The sequence below is a fragment of the Sinocyclocheilus rhinocerous genome, unplaced genomic scaffold (genome assembly GCF_001515625.1).
Source record: "Sinocyclocheilus rhinocerous isolate Xijiao unplaced genomic scaffold, SAMN03320098_v1.1 scaffold2020, whole genome shotgun sequence".
NCBI classification, from domain to species: Eukaryota; Metazoa; Chordata; class Actinopteri; order Cypriniformes; family Cyprinidae; genus Sinocyclocheilus; species Sinocyclocheilus rhinocerous.
Genome location: NW_015661988.1, coordinates 213958 through 233402, shown reverse-complemented (window position 1 = coordinate 233402; position 19445 = coordinate 213958). Strand labels below are relative to the sequence as shown.

At 35.5% G+C, this 19445-nt stretch overlaps 1 protein-coding gene across 1 annotated transcript in view; it reads right to left on the bottom strand.

Moving 5' to 3' along the window:
• LOC107727055 (ankyrin-3-like) overlaps positions 1-9740 on the bottom strand; it is a 117407-nt gene extending 107667 nt beyond the window's left edge. Inside the window, exon 1 of the mRNA XM_016536818.1 lies at positions 9038-9740. Coding sequence (XP_016392304.1) covers positions 9038-9160 — 123 coding nt within the window. The 5' untranslated portion in view covers positions 9161-9740. The remainder of the gene's footprint in view (positions 1-9037) is intronic.
• Between the last annotated feature and the right edge of the window lie 9705 nt (positions 9741-19445).

Below are 19445 nucleotides of genomic sequence, written 5' to 3'. Positions count from 1 at the left end.
TGCAGTGTTAATAATTTTAATTATAGGCCTATAATTCATTGTAGCTATAATAAACCTGTTTTGAAAGACCTTTTTAAAAAATTTACAATGAGGAGTAAGCTAGCCTAATCTTTATTATCCTCGCAGCGCGTCAGTTATGCGGTGATACGCTATGAAATGATTGCGGGGCAAATTAATTGTAGCCTAATATTAATTTAATAATAAAAGTAACTTAATAATAATAATATGACTAATAGGCTAATAAGAAGAATGTAACAGACCTATATTAATTGAAAATGCCAAATTAGATATAACTAAAGTGTATAAAATTATTTTATTCAGAAATGTCATGTTTGTGATTTTTGTATTTTTTATTTGTCAATTCGTTATTTAAATTAATAGGCCTACAAATTAGGAAACAGGTACAGTTAATCGCCGGCGTCAGTCACAAAAATTATATATATATAAAAAAATCTTTAGACACCGCATACCAAATGACTTTGAACACTGACTGAAAACACTGGCTGAGCTCAAATGACATTCATAATCGGCCTGACAGTAGTGTTTCCCCGCTTCACAGAATGAACCGGTTCGCGCGTGGAACTGAAAGTCTTACCATTACTTTCGGGCTGATGGACGGGTTCTCTCCCTCGTCAGTGCGAGTTTTTAAAAGTCTTTTTACAGAATTATGCATTGCTGCTGTTTTTCTAACATTTTCTACCACAGCTGCAAATTACAGTCCAACTGAATGAGTGAACACGCATGAATTTACATTCGCGACACGCCCGAAACAGCCTGGATAACAATTGGCTAACACTTCTTGTCAATCAAACTCATCAAGCATTATGCAAAAACACATTTTATTTATTTTAGTTATTTGAGATGTTATAATAGTTCTCTAATTTTGTTAACATAGACTAAACAATAATTATTTAACAAATATTATATGTGTATAATAAACTGGGGGGGCCTTTCATCAGAGTGGGCGTCCGCTGCCTACGCCCCTGGTGTGTGTATAAAATTATTTTAGCTAGTTGCCAAGAAAACGTCATTTTCATTTAGTTTAAATTGATATACTAAAATAAACTTAAACAAAAATTAATAAAATAATACACTCTAAAAAATACTGGGTTGTTTCAACCCAACTTTGGGTCAAATATGGACTAACCCAACTTTTGGGTTAAAAATTGAATGTAAAAATTTAACCCAACGGTTGAGTTAGTCCATATTTGACCCAAAGTTGGATTGAAACAACCCAGCATTTTTTAGAATGTACAGACATTCAAATAAAAATAAAAACTGATAAAAATAAAAAACAACAAAATTACAAAAACTTTAAAATTAAAACGAAAACAGAAAATATACCAATAAAAACTAATTTAAAATATTAATAATACTTTTAATATTGTCTTAGTGATAAAAAAAAACACTGCTGTATATATATATGTGTGTTTGTGTCGGCACTGGGAAATGAATCGTGATTCTTTCATTTTACTGCGTGTTCTGTTTTATGCTGTATCAGCTTTCTGTCCTCTGTGATTTAAATGTGAACCTAGAAGAGCCTCACATCTCTCTTTCTCTCGCTCTGTTTTATAATCTCTCTCTCTTCACTCCCAATTAATTTTCATGCTTAACCCCATTTTTATTTCCTGTATTGCTTTCTTCAGCTTTCTGTCTCGTTATATCTCAGCTTCGCTGTCTTTGTCCTTCTCTCACTCATTTAAATCAAGCGGGCAAGGTTTGGCTGGTTAGCATAGTCCCCTGCTGGTGGATACTGTTACTACACCATTATGGGATTATGGGGGTATAAAAAATATATATCTTTCTCTATTGACAGCCATCCAAAAGTAGCAACATTTTTAAATATAAAAATATGTGTAAAATAATACAATTATTATCAAATTATATTATATATTCACTGTTTGTATCACTGCTTGCAGCATTTCTCACAGTGAGCGGACGACGAAACCCACTATAATTTTACAAATACATCTGTTGTTGTGTCACGGAATGTAGTTCAGAGTTTTTTAGGTGAGAATGTAGTTGTTTAGACTTCAAATATGCGGTTTGTTATTAAATATATTGCCTATTTGAAAATTTGCTTCACCTATTTCAAAATGTGCTCACCTCTGCCAGTTCTTCTGGAATTTGCTCTATAGTGTCTATAGTAGTTAAACATGAGATATAATTCATCTTGGATATATCTAACGGACAATCTTTTGTCTCATTAATCTATAATTTGTTCCAGAACAAACAGTTTTGGCTGAAGGCAAAGTTTAACACCTAATATTTTTACTTAACTTAATGCAGTATCAGAGCACTGCATTTGTACTTTTGACTGAATTGAAAACATTTATGATGGCTGTTGTTGTTTATTAAATATTACTGTTCAATAAATAATATTTTATATAAATAATAGTAGTATTTAATAATAGTATTTGGCATTGTGAAATACCAAATTGTCTTTGTGTTAGTGATGCTGATTTTGGTTACATTGTTCCGTCATTAGATGGCGAAAAGAGACTGTCTTTAAGAGTGAGTCAAATGCAAAGACTATTTTATTGAAACAGACTGAAACAAGTTTGTAAAAAACAACATTATTTTTACTTTCAACACCTTGTAAGACGCAACCAACAAATGCATTGACCAGCGTTATCATGGGAAACACCCTTAACAGATGAAAGGATAGTACAACAAAGATATCACTTTCCTCAGCAGACATTCAAACAAATGTTTTATTGTGAATATGAGATTGAGCTGAAGAATGAATGCTGTATCAGATGATAATCACACTCGCTCTGTCCATCTCTCTCACATAATACTCGACTCTACATAATACATTAAGCTTTTAGGGTTAGGGTTAGGGTTATGGTTACTAACTTCGTTACTATTTCTAAAGTGACGTTTTCGAATTAGTAACAGAGCTTTTAAACTGTCAACTGGAGATTTGAATCCTTGGCAGAAGGAAGTAGAACGAAGACAAAAGGGCTTTTTAAGACACTCCATGGTTGTTTCTTATTTAATTGCACGTACAGTCAAACTGTTGTAGACACAACGTCATATTCGTAGCCATGCAATATTAAAAAGCCACTATTTTCCACTTTCGTTGTATGTAAAACAGCAGCATGAACACCTTTCAAAATGTCTCCTTTTGTATTTAGGATTTAATTTTAGAGAGAAATATTTAATGACCTTTCTGACACCAATTACAGATTGAATGAAAGGATTATAAAGAAGAAAAAAAAAAACGAATCGGTATCTGGTGACAAAGTATCCCATAAGCTCCAGGGGGAAAAGAGGAGAGGGGGGCAGAGGTCCTGAGGGAGCCTGGTGCTCTCTCCTCAAACAAAAGAGGGTGGAGACTGTGAAAAATGAGGTTGGCTCTTAACAAGTGACGGGGGATTAATGAAACAGCTTGGCATGTTTGCTCAAAAAGATGGGGGTGATGATGCTGCTGGTGGCAGCATGTGTTCATGTGTGTATATCTGGGGTCCAAACCCCATCCCCCTTTAAAACATGTGCATTTAGTAATGCATGGCAGGAAGCAATTGAACTCAACCCATCCACATTAAAACAGATAAAGAGGTAAAGACGGGGGTGGAAGAAAACGAGACGGGGTGGGGTAAAGGACACTCCAACTAAAATTAATTAACAGCTAGGGGTTAATGTCTTTGTGCTGGTGGCAAAATCTACTGATTCAAATAAGCACTCGCTCAGTCTCTATGTAAATTGAAGCAATCCATTATAAGGCTTAACAAAGTGTTACATTAGTATAATTTCGATTTGCTCCTCAGTTTTTAAAAGCAAACAAAAATTGTGTTTACAGTAAAGCACTTGCATTGGAAGTCTATGGGGCAAGACTTTTTTTTATTATTCTGAAAGTAATAAAGAAACTACCACAGTGTTATTTCCACACATCTCAAATTATAAGTTGAGAGTAATAGCATTCAGCAGTGGGAATGCCATTTTAAACATTTGTTTTGTAATAATTGCGTTGCTAGAATATTATTGTTAAAATTAAACTATTATTAAATTAAAATAAACTATTGTTAAAAGTAGCATTACAATTAAACTATTACTAAAATTAAATATATTTAATGGTTTACAATATTGTAATTTTGTATATATATATATATATGACATTTAATATATATTATACAATTAAATATTAATTTGAGTGCATAAAAGGCTAGCAATTAAAATATAATATTTTTGAACAATTTGACAAAATTACAGCCTAATTGGAAATTAATTAAATTATTGGAAATGTATTAAAATAAAATATTCTAATTTGTGATATTTACCTTGATTTTTGCTGGTTTTCTTCACACTTTATAAGCATGTTAACTTAACATAACAAAAATCAATCAACCAGTAAATCAATCAATCAATCTTATTGGGTACACAGAGTGAAACTGAGGGACAGATGTAATTTTTAAGTCTTTTTTTTATAGAAATCATTAAAAAGATTCATATTTATTTAAATCTTGTTTAGTTTTTTTCTTAGTGTAATTAACATTTTAATAATCTTAAGAACTATTAAAAAAACTTTTGTGGAATGGAAAGGTTCCATGGATGGTAAAGGTTCTTCATAGAACCCACAAATGCCAACAAAGAACCTTTATTTTTAAGAGTGTATTATTTGTCTACTTACCTGGGAGGAGGAAGAAGTGTCTGAAAACAAGATGTTTCTGTAAGGTGGGCTTCAAATGCACAATGAAGCAATGAGTAAAGTCAAACGTGACTATGCCACAAGCGGGCAGTCATCCAGCTGCCTAAGTGTTTGTTTTCGTTTGTTCAAGCAGAGGACGAAAGCAAAGGGCTGCCAACAGCCAGGAGGCATCAGACTGGAGTATGGATTTTTCCTTTTTGGTTTGCCTGCGTGCCGCAACCGTGCATTGAGCACAACACCTGATACACTGCCAAAAGCGTACGTACATAAACTCCTCATCATCTCCAGTAATGTCAGCATCCCAGGACAGGTACAATCCTGAAGCACACGAGGACAGTGTGTCCTGCATCTTACAAAACAATAGCAGTCCAACAGGTTAGATTGTAAGACAATTGCAAGAAGTTTCTTATGCTCACCATTTATTTGATGAAAAATACAGTCATCTTCAGTGTCACATGATCCTTCAGAAATCTATGCTGCTACTTTAAAAAAATATTGTTATTACCATTTTTACTGTATTTTTGATAACATAAATGCAGCCTTGGTGACCACAGACTTCTTTCAAAAACATCAAAAAATCTTCATTTTGACTGGTAATGTATCTATAAGACCAGAACATCTTGCTACTATGCAGAATAAACAACTGCATAGCAACAACCTGGCAACCACTCACAACACCCCAGCATCATGCAGTGTGTTTTTGTGTATGTAACTCACATTTTCCTTAGAAAATGTACAAATGTAGTCTGTAAATGTTAGTAGTGAAATCAAGATGTCCACTAATCAATGTGTCTGATCACAGACGGAGCTCTAGAAGCAGATCCATAAACGGCCCAACAGGCTAATAAACATGTCCAGAACTAGTGCTTTGGCTCACTGTTCTCCTTTACAAACACTACTCATCTCAACACAATCAATAACCCGGCAGCATCTCTCCTTGACCACAGCTATACTGGGATTTCTCTCAGGTATTGATACCCTGAGCGAACGCTTACCGTCAGCACCCATTATAGAACCACAGCGCGGTTCACTCCAAATTTGAGTCTGAAAAACAGCTCTGAAAAGTGTCAGCCAAACCTCACAAATCTGTGATGAAAGCTGAGCACAACTGCACATAAAAGTGCTGAGACGTTCATAAGCACATTCTACAAGCATGAATACCATATTAGATTTATTTCTGGTCAACTGGAAGCGTTTCACTGTTGTTTAAAGGGGTCATATGATGCGATTTCAAGTTTTCCTTTCTCTTTGGAGTATTACAAGCTGTTCGTGAATAGATAAGATCCCTAAAGTTGCAAAGACTAAAGTCTCAAACCCAAAGAGATATTCTTAATAAAAGTTAAGACTCGTCCACACCCTCCTAAAACGCCTCGTTTAAACACCCCCCCACATGTCTACGTCACTGTGTGGGAAGATTTGCATAACACCGCCCAAATGTATACGCAAAGAAAGAAGGCGTAACTTTGATTCTCGCTGTAGTATTGTTGTCGCCGCCATATCGTGGAGACACTGTGTTTCGTTGTGAAAGCTATGGTTACTAACGTTACTCTTTTGCTATGGTTACTCTTTTGGTATGGTTACCAAAAGAGGACACAACTATAAATCAGTAGTTAAGTTGTATTTACAACACTCTTCTAGAACAGTTCAACCCAAATATTCAGATGTGTGCAACGCATTTTACGGAGGACGAGGACTGTTTCCTGGGAGAGTAGCCTACAATGCCGGTGTTCCGGTGAATTCAGTTCCCGTTTCCCCTTCGGCGTGCATGCTGACCACAGTCTATGATGCTGACAAATAATGCTGATTCGCAGCCTGCAAGTACGTTTTCATATTTAAAGGATTTGTCACTGATGATTCAAAACGACGCGTTTCAGAAAGGCGGGGCATAGAGGAGCAACAATAATGTACAGTATGTGGAAAATAATGTGTTTTTTGAACCTTAAACTGCATAAACACATTTCATTACACCAAATACACAAAATAATGTTCTTTTTAGCAACGTCATATGACCCCTTTAAAACACTCAGTCAAGTGTGATGATTGATGTGATGATTGACGTTTCTTACACTGGGCTCCAAAAGTCTGAGACATTTTACAATATATTTTACAAAAATTTTACATTTAATGTAATGTATTGCTTTCCATTTCTTTGTAATTATTTGTGAAATTTACTAGCAATTTCTAAATGTGAAAATAGTTTCAAATTGTTTTGTTCAATGTATTCTTCACTAATTTAAAACAAAATCTGTCATTACAATTTATATTATCAGCATAACAAGAGCTTTAATAAAAAGTAAGAAAATCTGACCTTTTGTATGAAGGTTATTGTTTATGTCACAAACGGAGCAATTATTTACTCAATATTTAAGTTAATGTAAAATAAACGTATTAAGTGAAATATTCAATAAATGAAATGCTGAAATAAATATTTAAAAGAAATGAAATTTGGTAGCACTTTATTTTACAGCCCTGTTCCGTGTGTACGTACTATGTATTTATAATAACAATTACAATAACTGGGTAATAACTAGGTACTAACCTTGAACCTATAACTAAACCTAACCTTAACCCATGTTGTAACCTTGTAATACCCAGTACTTTCTTGAGTAAGTACACTGTAAGTACACTGCATACATATACATACTGTAAAATAAAGTGTAACCTGAAATTTTCTGCAAAGACAGATTTCATGTTGCCCTACTGAAGCAGTTGGGCTTTTTCATTTCATTTCATTTAATAAAATAAAATGTAAAAAAAATTATTTGCTTTACATCATTATTTAACATTTTGCAAAATCCTAATTAAAAAAAAATAAATAAATAAAAAAACTTTTGGACCCCTGTGTCCTACTTGCAAATCTCATCTAATGTAGAATAAACCTACAAGAACATTTTACTATGACCTGAGTCAATAATAATATTTTTCCATGTACGTTATTCAAGTTATCAACATCCGCAGCAGTTTGTAATGAGATGTGACCTTGTGAGCTGTCAGAATGTGATTCAGCTCTTCTGAGTCAATGTTTTGCTTAAAGTTCTAGTGTGTAGATTTTCAGCCACACGTACACATGAATGACAGAGGTCATAAGCTCTCAGTCCTTGAAAAGGGTGAAAGGGAGGCTTTCAATCACGACACAACGAACCTGGATCGTTAACACTATATGTGTGCGATGTTGTCTGGCAGGCTTCATACAGAATTAGCTAGAATTTAAAGGTGATACACTGATAAATATTCAATATTAAAACCATTTGTCATCTTTAGTAGTATATTGCTGTTATTTGAACCACTATTATTTGAATGTATTAATATTAACGTCCAGTGTCTTTTAAGAAATGAGCATGAACAACTCTACATACTGAAATAAATCTGGCGTAGGATTTCCTTTAAAACTATTTTCACTCAGAAACTGCTAGTAAATTTCACAAATAATTACAATGAAATGTCAAGTAACAAATCAAATTAAATGTGAAATTTAGAAAGACCAAGATAGTATTTTCTTGTAAAACATAACCAACAATCAAACAAGAATGCAACAGAATGTACACAGTGGTTTCCACAACTCGTAAACAAAAGAACGGGATGCCAAATATCCAAGTATTTCTGACCATTTTCATCCATTCTTTGCTATAAAGAGCAGCTAAGACAGAAGCAGATGCATGTGTAGATAGGTCGAGATGCTGAACGATGAACTGTGACTAATGGGATGGGTTGATGTGGGTTTGTAATAGGATTGAAGCTGGCTGGGACGGGGGTGGGGGGTAATCTTTCATAAAGCCCGTGGGAGAAGGTTCGTGAGCCCCTGGGGCTCTGGATGCATAGCCCGCGATAAAAATGACACCAGTCACGCATCAGCATGGAGAACGAATCCCACCACGGATCAGACAAAAACACGCTCACCCACACGCATCTAAAAAAAAGACAACCGCCACTTCAATCTACAAAAACCTCTTATCGTATGGCATTAAAAAACATGGGTTGGCGTTTCAAACCTGTTAAAGTTCAATAAACAACTATGATATTTTTAAGGCATTTTTTTATATATAAATAAGAGTGAGAAATGTTAACAGTAAAAAAGGTAAAAATCTGCCCTAAAAAATGCTGTAAGCACGTTCAAGTGTGTATTCTGCATTCTTAGTGTGAGCCTTCTTTGTGAGGCACATGTTAGCCCTATAAATAAGCGTTTCCTATCCACACAGGACACAGCAGCATTACTACAGTCTACCAGCCAGTCACTTGAAAGCCTTATTTTTATTTCCAAAAACAATTCTTGAACTGTAATGGCCCTCAAAGTGACATCCCAGATCTTTAAGATGCTTCCAGACATCCCACCCAACCTGCATGCCAGCGTCAAAACACGCCACCCTCAGAGCCATGACATATTGGTACCTTTTTCTTTGGATCCCGGGACCTTTTCCTGGGCTTTTTCTTCCTCTCTTTCTCTCTTTCTTCCTCAGCAGCTATAAGTTCCAAATCTGCTTTTTTCTTCAGCTGGGATGCTGCGTGTGCCATGATGCAAAGCTCAAGTGAGATATCCTTTCATAGAGTGAAGTGAAGAATCCCTCTAAAGCACAAAGACCAAAAATCTCTCCCAGGCACCCTCTGTAGGGTCTATGTGTTCCTGTGAGCAGCCAACGAAGAGCTGAGGCTGGGAAACTGCATTTGTGTGAGAGGAGATGAAGGTTTCAAGGAGATGGTGCTTTACTCTTGGTGCTTTTTTTCCCAGGTCCTTCTGGCCCTACCTGAACCCATCCCCACCGTGTAGTTAGCTGGGACGGAGCGCAGCGGAGAGAGGGATGGGATGAGAGAAAGAGAATGGGTGGAGGGCAGCTGGGATGGAGAATCTTACGCGCGTATCCTTCACCACCAGCTGGAAGTGTCTAAGTGAGGGGAGGAATGGGGGGGGGTTGATGCTGGTGGGTTCTGTGTGCGGATTAACACGCCCTCACATGCGTGCGTACACACACACGCGCGTGTGTGTGGAAAGAGGGGGACGTCTGTATTGAACCGTCATTGTTGTCTTGAGCTTTCCCGTGGAGCACAATAAATTGTTTTATGTGGAAATGATCATCAGTATTGGTTTTGTTTCCCAGTTCAAATAGCCTGAAAACAAGATAAATTTACTTGAGACGCAAAACTGTGTTCGATATTAAGACTTGTTTTTAGAGAATATATTTTGAATAAAATTAGTTTTTATTATTTTCAAAGGATAGTTCACCCAAAAATGAAAATTTTAACACTATTTATTCACCCTCGTGTCATTTCAAACCTGTGTGACTTTATTTTTTTATTTTTATTTTATTTTGAAGAACACAAAAGAAGATGTTTTGAAGAATGTTCATGCTGCTCTTTTCCATACAATTACAATAAATACATTTATTTTCATTTTACACTGGTAATTTTTTTCTTTTTTAACTTGTTTATACTTAAAGTACTTAACTTAAAATTGGCAAAAACGATTTTATTTACTAGAAATATTTACTAGAGAACACATTAAAAAAATACTCATTACAAATATATTAAATATAATTTTTTGCAGTGCCCTCATTCAACAGATGGCATTTTAGCAGTTGTCGCTTTATTGCATCGCAACACGTTTGTAAAACATAAATTCATTTTTTTAAATTTAGGCTTACAACAATAAAAGAAATGGCAATGGAAAACAAAAATATAAGATATTATATATATAATACATATGAAAAACAAAAGATATGATATTTAATCTATAAAAAGTCTTAATTAATTTGCTTCTCAAATAAATCTCGTTTAATGGATGTTTAGATATATTTACTGGAAAAACTACTCACAAAAACTATTCTTTGCAGTGCAAGCTCAGTGGAGGCTCGGAAGAACAGATTTACCCTCACAACAGACATGAAATGGAAACTCATTCTGTAATGAGACTCATTGCTTTACACCTCATTCTAAGACAAATAAAAGTGCTGTTGATAGTGTCGTTTTATGGATGCGAGCGGTGTGTGTTATGTATTCCCACTGTTCACATGTTCCCACTCTGTTCTGTGCACCACCTGAGCCCATGATGGGGGACTGCAGTCGCTGAATATTAATGAAGTGACAGGAGGTAGGATGCATTTTTCTGATTGGTTGAATGAGGAGGAGCTATGCAGCCAGAGAATAGCGGAAGAGAGTGGAAACACAGCAGCCATCGCCAAGTGAAAGCAAATTAACTGTGTATCTCAGTCGGTCCAGCATTTAAGAGCAGAATTCCAGTGTGTTGCTGGGCAAATGTCATCTCCGTCACATTTTCCTCCATCTGTTTCTTAAAAAGAGGGATTTAGAGCAGGCCACTTGCGAAGAGATATAACAGAGTGATTACATGTAGCTTGCATGCAAATGTGTTTTAAATAATTAAATCCCTAATTACATCTATTCAGCACATTAACAAGTTTCTAAAGAAAGATTCCCTGTTAGGCTTTTAATAGGATATAAAAGCCAGAGAAAAAAAATCTGTGAGAAAGATTTGGCTGCTTAATTCTGACATTATTATCCAGGTTTCTGACAATGAGCATAAAGTCTGGTCCACTTTTCATCTAATTCTAGCCAAAAACCTCCCACGTAGACAGGACGAGACAGTCTAAATGCATGAAAATCTATTGTGTCTAACATGCCAACTAGATGCAGATTTATCTGAAATAGCTGATATTAAATAGTTTGTTATAAAAAAAAGAACTCCAATAATTCAGCTTCAAATAATTGCACAGTATTGGTCCAGTAAAGGAAAAAAAAAAAACTCTCAAAACATATGCTGGCTGTTGTACGTATTGCAGTTCGGAAATGAAATGCCCGGTGAATGGTTCTAAAAGCTTAATGATCTATCATGTTTAAAATTAATGTACCACCTACACTAAACTCAACTCTAAATCTAACCGATAATAAAAACAAACAAACATAAAAATGCTTTTGTTGAAGCAACCATACCATTTTTGCTTGCTACTACAAATTTTGATCTTTTTTAGCGTAACATTGCAAATGCAATGCTGTACAAGGTGAACTACCAAGCAAGTTTACTATATCAGAAAAGTCATACATGGAGCTGATAATGTGATGCAAATGTCACAATGTATTACTTTACAACTCAACATAGTAAAAGTGTTTTGAGGTCATAGCATAGTATTGTGCAAGGCACTGCGCAAAAGTAAGTCTTTAAATAATCTATCTTTATAGTTTGTGTGAAAAGGAATACAATTTGTTGGTGTTTTACTGCCTCTAATGTTCCATTTCAGCTGGAAACTGTGGAGTTTTGCAAAAATGTGGGTAGAGGCATGTTTTTCCAATGAGCCTGTGCTGGACTTATTAGATATAGTAGAAGGCCGTTCAGAGATTACGTGAAGAAATTCAATAGTTCATGCTGAAATATTAACCTGCAAGCAGAAGAAGACCTGATCACTGGAACATGTATGACTGCACAGTTCATGAGGCACTACATCCAGCACCTGCTTCAGTGAAAGAACACTGATCATCCGGATGTCAACACACATAACTCATACAATGACAAACAGTCTACACAATGTACTTTGTGACCACACAACCACCAGCATTTTACAGTACATCAGATATCATCTAGACATATTATACGACCAAAAAATCTCTATCCAGTGAACCGCGAGAAGCCTTTATTCAATTTTAAGCACCAACCAAAAACGTAAATCAAATATTCACTGCAGAATAACATTTATTATACACATATCAATGTGAAGGGGTGAAGTAAATATCGTTACAGTAAGACATATACAGATGAACACCTAAAGAAGACTGCAGAGGCATCAGTCCAGCTGATATCTGTGCAAATTTTACTGAAGCTGTATTTAAAGTAGGTCAGACTGAGAAAGACTCTGAATAGAAAATGTCCCGGGTATTTCTGCATAACACCGCGCAGGTCTGTGGAAAGACTAGAGTAGCGGTCAGTGTCGCTTAATGAGATAAACAAGACAACATTCATGTCAGTGCATCTGCATCATTACAAACCCTCAAACAGTGATATTTGTTATGATATTTCTGATTGATACTGGCCCGGTGCTTTTTATCGGATACCGCCTAGCTTCTTTGCAATTAAATCAACCCATCCCAGGACCAAAAGAGGAATACAAATAGTCACCCCATAAACCTATTGTATCCGTATGACAAAGCATGCTGTGGTTACTGAGGCCAGAGCTCTCTGAATGGAATGACATCATCATAACATGATAAGCTCCACCTATCTGTGAGTGATGTAAATCAAACATATTGAATGATACTGTGTTTTCTGTCCATTGTCACAACTATTTATAACTTCTCATAATTTGAATAACCCATAAAGCAGTATAAGCACTGCCCACTAGATATATTCTAGAATCTTCAGTGTTTTGAATTGAGAACCATCTAGAGCAGAGACAAAGACATACAATAACTCATCTGTGCCTCTGGCTCCCTCTACTGGACGACAGGAGAAATACATCATTACATGACTAACAATAACAACAAAAGAACTGCACACATTTCATTTTCAAAGGGTGTTTTGGGAGCATATGCTCCACACTTGTAACTGAAACTGCTCATGTAACAATGGTAACACAAAACAGAGTTGATGTAACAGGCTTTTGTGACTCAACATCAGCAATAAATGTTGCCCTCAGCTGACCGTGTTTCAGTTGTTAGTAGGCCTATGTGAAACAGGCTGTGTAGACCTAAATACACCATAAGAGGTCTTTATGAATATGTACAATATGTATATGTACAACATTTTGCATGTATATCCCATAGAATATGTGCATATGTTGTATTTTCCTTACAAAAATGGCTTCATCTATGATATTTTCTTACTTTGTCATTCTTACATTTTTTGGCTTTCAGGTAGGAAATTTATTCTTTTTGTGGTTAATTTAATATCCAAATTAATGTCATACACCTACAGCAGTGTTCTGAATGTGTGACTTTCAGCTAGAGACATTTCACTTCGTTTAACATCGTTTTGAATGAAATAACTGGCACGTTCTACTCATAGCACTACCGCTGTTTAGCCAGTAGATGGAAGCAATTACCCGGGAAAGGCCAATAGGAGCGATTTTCTTTTCACAATTGGTGCTTGATAATAAATTGCTAAAAATAGATAGAAACAAACATATATCGATAGAAAGACAATGAAAAAGATACTTGAATAACCACATTCAGTGTCCAGTCCTACAGTACACATGGACAGAAGAGGGCAGGGTCAGTTGAAGAGAAGATCACAGAGAAGTCTGTTCTTTTTACAGACAGCAGTGAACAATGGAAATAATGGCTTGATTAATGAACCCATGGAGCCATTAGATATCTGGTGTTTCAAATCTGAACGGATTAAGTCAACATAAGGCAAATTATCTGGCTTGACGACAGTCAGACACATCAGTGAGGACCATCAATCAGTTTCCAAACGAGGAAGCCATTTACACCGCGTTACCTCGTCAGCAAAATGCGTAGTGTAAAGAAAAATAGCACTTTCAGCAGGTTTCATTATACTGTGTGTAAAATCAGACCAGCGAATTCAATTCTGCAAATTGCATATCTTAGTCAAAAATGCGTAAACAGGCATTTATCACTGTTTTAAAGCAATTTACAATTAGGAATCGAGAACCAGTTCTTATACGTTCCCAGTTCTTACGTTACATAAGAAAAAAAATATAGGCCCTAACAGAATTGTTCTGTATTCGTCTGTATTCCGGCGTTGTTGCGAGCAGACCACTGTACAGAAAAAACTCAACGACCTGCTGTAATAATTGTAATAATAATAATATAAAAATGTGTAATAGGCCCTATAATATAAAATAGTACTGTAAATGAAAAGCCATCAAATTTGAAGTGTCAAATATGAATCAAATATACATTTTACAAGTGTATTATAAAATTACATGAAATGTCCGTATATAGCCAGATATATATTTTACAGCATATACCTGAAATATTTAAGCATTTTGTTTGCCCCAATGTTTATAGACATTTTTTTTTGTCACCCACCTCAGAAACTCCTCATGTTATGACCACATTTTGTGGGAAAATGACCAAAATTAGTTTGCTGTAGCTCTTATCTTTTTATAGGATGATTTAACACCAGTCAATTCCTCACAAAAACCTATTATATGGCTTCAGAAAATATAATAAAGAATATTGTACGAGTTCTGTGGGTCATGCAGTTTTGTGATGTCATGAGGGTGAGTAAATGGCAACAATTAAATTTTTCTCGGTGATCTACTCGATCAAAACTATATTAAAATGTCAGTTAGAATCAAATTAAAGCACTAACAGCATATCTCACGTATCCTAAACCTACTTTGCTTTTTCTTTGAATTTATGTGACTCAGCTAAGGTTACAGAGGGCGTTTATGGCCTCTCACCAAGAACTGGTCCTGAACCGGTCACTCATTTCAGTCTATGATGTTTATTTCCTCCAATGAACACAGTTGATGAGGCGTATCATACTTGCACATGGTTGTTCTCTGGTTTAAATTCTACTGCAGCTCCAGAGAGAGGGACTTATGAGATTATATTATGTGTAAATATGAAAAACAAAGGTCAAGTGAGTTAGTATGGTGCATAGTTCAAAAATCAGTTTAATGAACATCATCTCACAGAAACGTGAGGGAAAAAAGGAACAATCTCCAGACTTCATGAATAACAAAAAGTCATTAAGCTTACAAAGCTGTTACTATGAGTAATGATGCGATAATAGAGTTATCCGCTCGTTTCAATCTGTGGCAAAAGCATAGGAAGCAAAGCACCAGGACATGGCCTGCAAAGAAAAAATTCAATGGCAGCATGCAAAGAGACTGCACAGATCTTCCGGCTCATTAACCCAATTGGTTTGAGTGTGTGTGTGTGTGTGTGTGTGTGTGTGTGTGTGTGTCAACTCTTTGTAGACTGTAAGCCAGTGTTTGAAGTCCTGTCAAATTTAGAGTCAACATGAAAAGGCATTTGCAACCCATTTTGTGACCATAATGTGGTGCATTTCCGAAAGAAAAAAAAAGTAGGACGGGACTTGATTTTATCCATCAAAAATTGATTGGATTGTAAAAAGTTGACTTCTCTTGCGGAACATAAATGTGATTGCGGAGGACTACTCACCTCCTGAAACACCGGCAACACACGCTGGTTGAAACTTAAGCAGCCTTGGTGACGTCTCATGAAAAGGTCATTTTTGAGACAGAGCAAACACATTTTAATCAAAGCTTATGAAGACAAAAAAAATTTAGGGTTAATTGTGCACAATAAGACCAAGAAGAACATGTATTGAGTAGTCAGTAGGGTCAGTTTCCATGTTGACTCTGAACTCAGATTCTGCTTGCCAGAAGAAATCAATCAAAAGAGATCCAACAAGAGCTGATGGTGACAGTCCTAACCTAGCTGTCTGAACTATTTCTGTTCTTACGACCAGTGACCCTTGTTTAAATGGTAGCTTAGTTTTGAACTGTTTTGTAGCATGAAATTAAAGAGCTGTTCAGTTGCATGCTTTAGCTTAAGATGCCACTTAAGAATAAGAGCAAATTTGATCATCAGCCAAGTTTGCCTGGTCTTTAGTGGATCGCGTCATCATTGAAAGCACTACAACAGCAGTCAAAACATGTTAGTACTGTGTCTATCTTCAAAAACCACAAACCCAACTAAATAACAGTACTGTGTTTATTTGGCTAATCTGTCAGATTTTATATGTGCACTTATGAATGCACATTCACTATGGGTCATTCCATCTCAAGTGATCCAAAAGTTGGTTGCTTGACCATTTTTTCGTTTTCCTACTTTTTTGAGTGATTACCTCTGTTTATAAGTAATGCAAAACCACCAGTATTTTATTTATTTATTTTTTTTAATTCAGTTTACCACAATGACTGTCTGGATTACTGTGTGGATTACTTGTGGGTTATTGTGATGTTTTTATCATCTGTTTGGACTCTCATTCTGACGGCACCCATTCACTTCAGAGGATCTATTGGTGAGCAAGTGATGTAATGCTAAATTTCTCAGAATCTGTTCCGATGAAGAAACATATATATCACTGCACAGCGCCAATGTGTTCAATGTGTCTTAAGCATATGTGGTAACTGCTAAACCATGGTTCCACGAATATGCTTTTTGAAAAAGATAAATTAGTCAGCTTTGACGATTAGTCATCACAAGTATGATTTTGCCCCTATCTCAAATGATGTCCTCAGCCCCTGGGGTCCTCCTACAAATCCATACTTTTGTGGCATTATGTTGCACAGACTGTTAGTCACAAATGCACACGGCATAGGCCATAACACCAAAAGTTCACATCAAGTGCATCATTTAGACATGGTCTAGATAGTCGAGGAATTACTCAGAAGAGCTGAGTTTTCAGGTACTTATTTCTTCAAAGCTAGTGGCTAATTAAATGCACAACTTTTGTAATTATACATTTGTCTGCCAGGGAATGCTACATTGATGCCTTTAACAACAAGTCTGTATGTGATGAATTTTTTTTTTAATCCAATAATAAACAGAGCAAGTAGCATCATATTGCACACATCTTTAATGGCCTTGGTGCATTTTTTTCCAAGGGGATTTCAGATAATTCTTTAACAAAGAGTTGTAAGCTTTGAATCAAACCAACTGGCTTTGAAAAGAATCACAACAATTTAAAACGTTGATTTAAAGCACAATAAAAAGTATCTGAGAAAAAAAGTAGTGCTTAGTGCGACTATCAAATTGCACAGACTGCAATATGCATATGAAAATGAAAATATTTAAACAAATATTAGTATTTTAATTGTACAGTTATAATGTAAAATAAAATGAGTATTATTATTATTATTATTATTAGATAGTTCTTAGCACTATCCTTTTTGCTTTAGGTCACAAGTAAAATTCAGTAGATGTGCCAAAAAAAAAAAACTAATAAATCTTACAGTCAAGCTTTTTAGACAGTTTTATTCATGGAAATTTGAGAAAATTTTTAAATGACATCCGATATAAAAAAAAAACATATTTAGCCACAGACAGAACCCAATGATATAATGCCATGTACGTATGCTTTTATATTTGGCTCCAGTAAAATAACTATTACTTTAATGAGATTCTTATTCACTATCAACACAGGGAACATACTAGGACAGGCTATATTTGCATATTTCTCTCAAAATTTGGAAACTGCGATATATACAGAAACTTGCTAAATGCTAAAAAAAAAAATACAATTAAAAAACATTTAAAAAGTACTTTATTCTCTATCATGAAATTTCAAATATACTTTCTGAAAAAAAAAACTTTTTAAATTTACATTTATGAGAAATCAGAATGTCAACTACCCAGATACATCAGTACTAAAAATTGATTTCTCTATTTTTACTTGTGGAGCCCTAATATTGTGCTCTATTGGGCAGACAGCTGACAGCCGGCCACTCCTGTCATTTCACATGTCTGCAAAGTTTCTGAATGTTTCATTTTTCAGACGGGGCTTGTCATCTCTGACATTACTTTATCAGCACAAACAGAGGTGCCGATGACAAACAAACAAAGACTGGGAGAACACGAATGGACCTTCTAGGTATTGTCATGGTAACATGCCCCCATCAATGTGCCTGACTGTCAAGAAGGAAAAGAGTCAGAAGCACTGAATTATGCTGGAAGGCTACTACAGCAGTTATCAATATTGGAAGCTGAGCAAAGAATCAAGGGAAGGTGAATTTGACATATCACAGCACAGGAGAACCTCAGCAATTAAAACAGCACAGCACAGTTGTTTCATAACAATCGACAACAGACTTAAGGAGTGTTATTTTGTACTGTGTTACTATTATTATAAATCTAACAAAATGAGATTTAGGCATAAAACAAGAACAAATATTTGCCAATAATAGCTCTTACAGTTTTACTTCTCCAGTACATGCATCTTGTTCCAAAGAATATTTAAGTATTTTTACTGGAACTCATACTGAAAATACAGTGGGTATATAGAAAAGAATCACCCCCCTTTAAAAAATCAGAATGTCAACTACCCAGATACATCAGTACTAAAAATTGATTTCTCTATTTTTACTTGTGGAGCCCTAATATTGTGCTCTATTGGGCAGACAGCTGACAGCCGGCCACTCCTGTCATTTCACATGTCTGCAAAGTTTCTGAATGTTTCATTTTTCAGACGGGGCTTGTCATCTCTGACATTACTTTATCAGCACAAACAGAGGTGCCGATGACAAACAAACAAAGACTGGGAGAACACGAATGGACCTTCTAGGTATTGTCATGGTAACATGCCCCCATCAATGTGCCTGACTGTCAAGAAGGAAAAGAGTCAGAAGCACTGAATTATGCTGGAAGGCTACTACAGCAGTTATCAATATTGGAAGCTGAGCAAAGAATCAAGGGAAGGTGAATTTGACATATCACAGCACAGGAGAACCTCAGCAATTAAAACAGCACAGCACAGTTGTTTCATAACAATCGACAACAGACTTAAGGAGTGTTATTTTGTACTGTGTTACTATTATTATAAATCTAACAAAATGAGATTTAGGCATAAAACAAGAACAAATATTTGCCAATAATAGCTCTTACAGTTTTACTTCTCCAGTACATGCATCTTGTTCCAAAGAATATTTATGTATTTTTACTGGAACTCATACTGAAAATACAGTGGGTATATAGAAAAGAATCACCCCCCTTTCAAATAATCACATTTTGTTGCTTTGCAACCTGAAATGAAGATGGACACAGTTTTTTTTTTTTATCCAGCTGTATTTACTCTGAAAGATATAACCTTCACTTGGATGTTATAAGTTGCACTGAGTAAACACAGCTGGATAAAACCAAA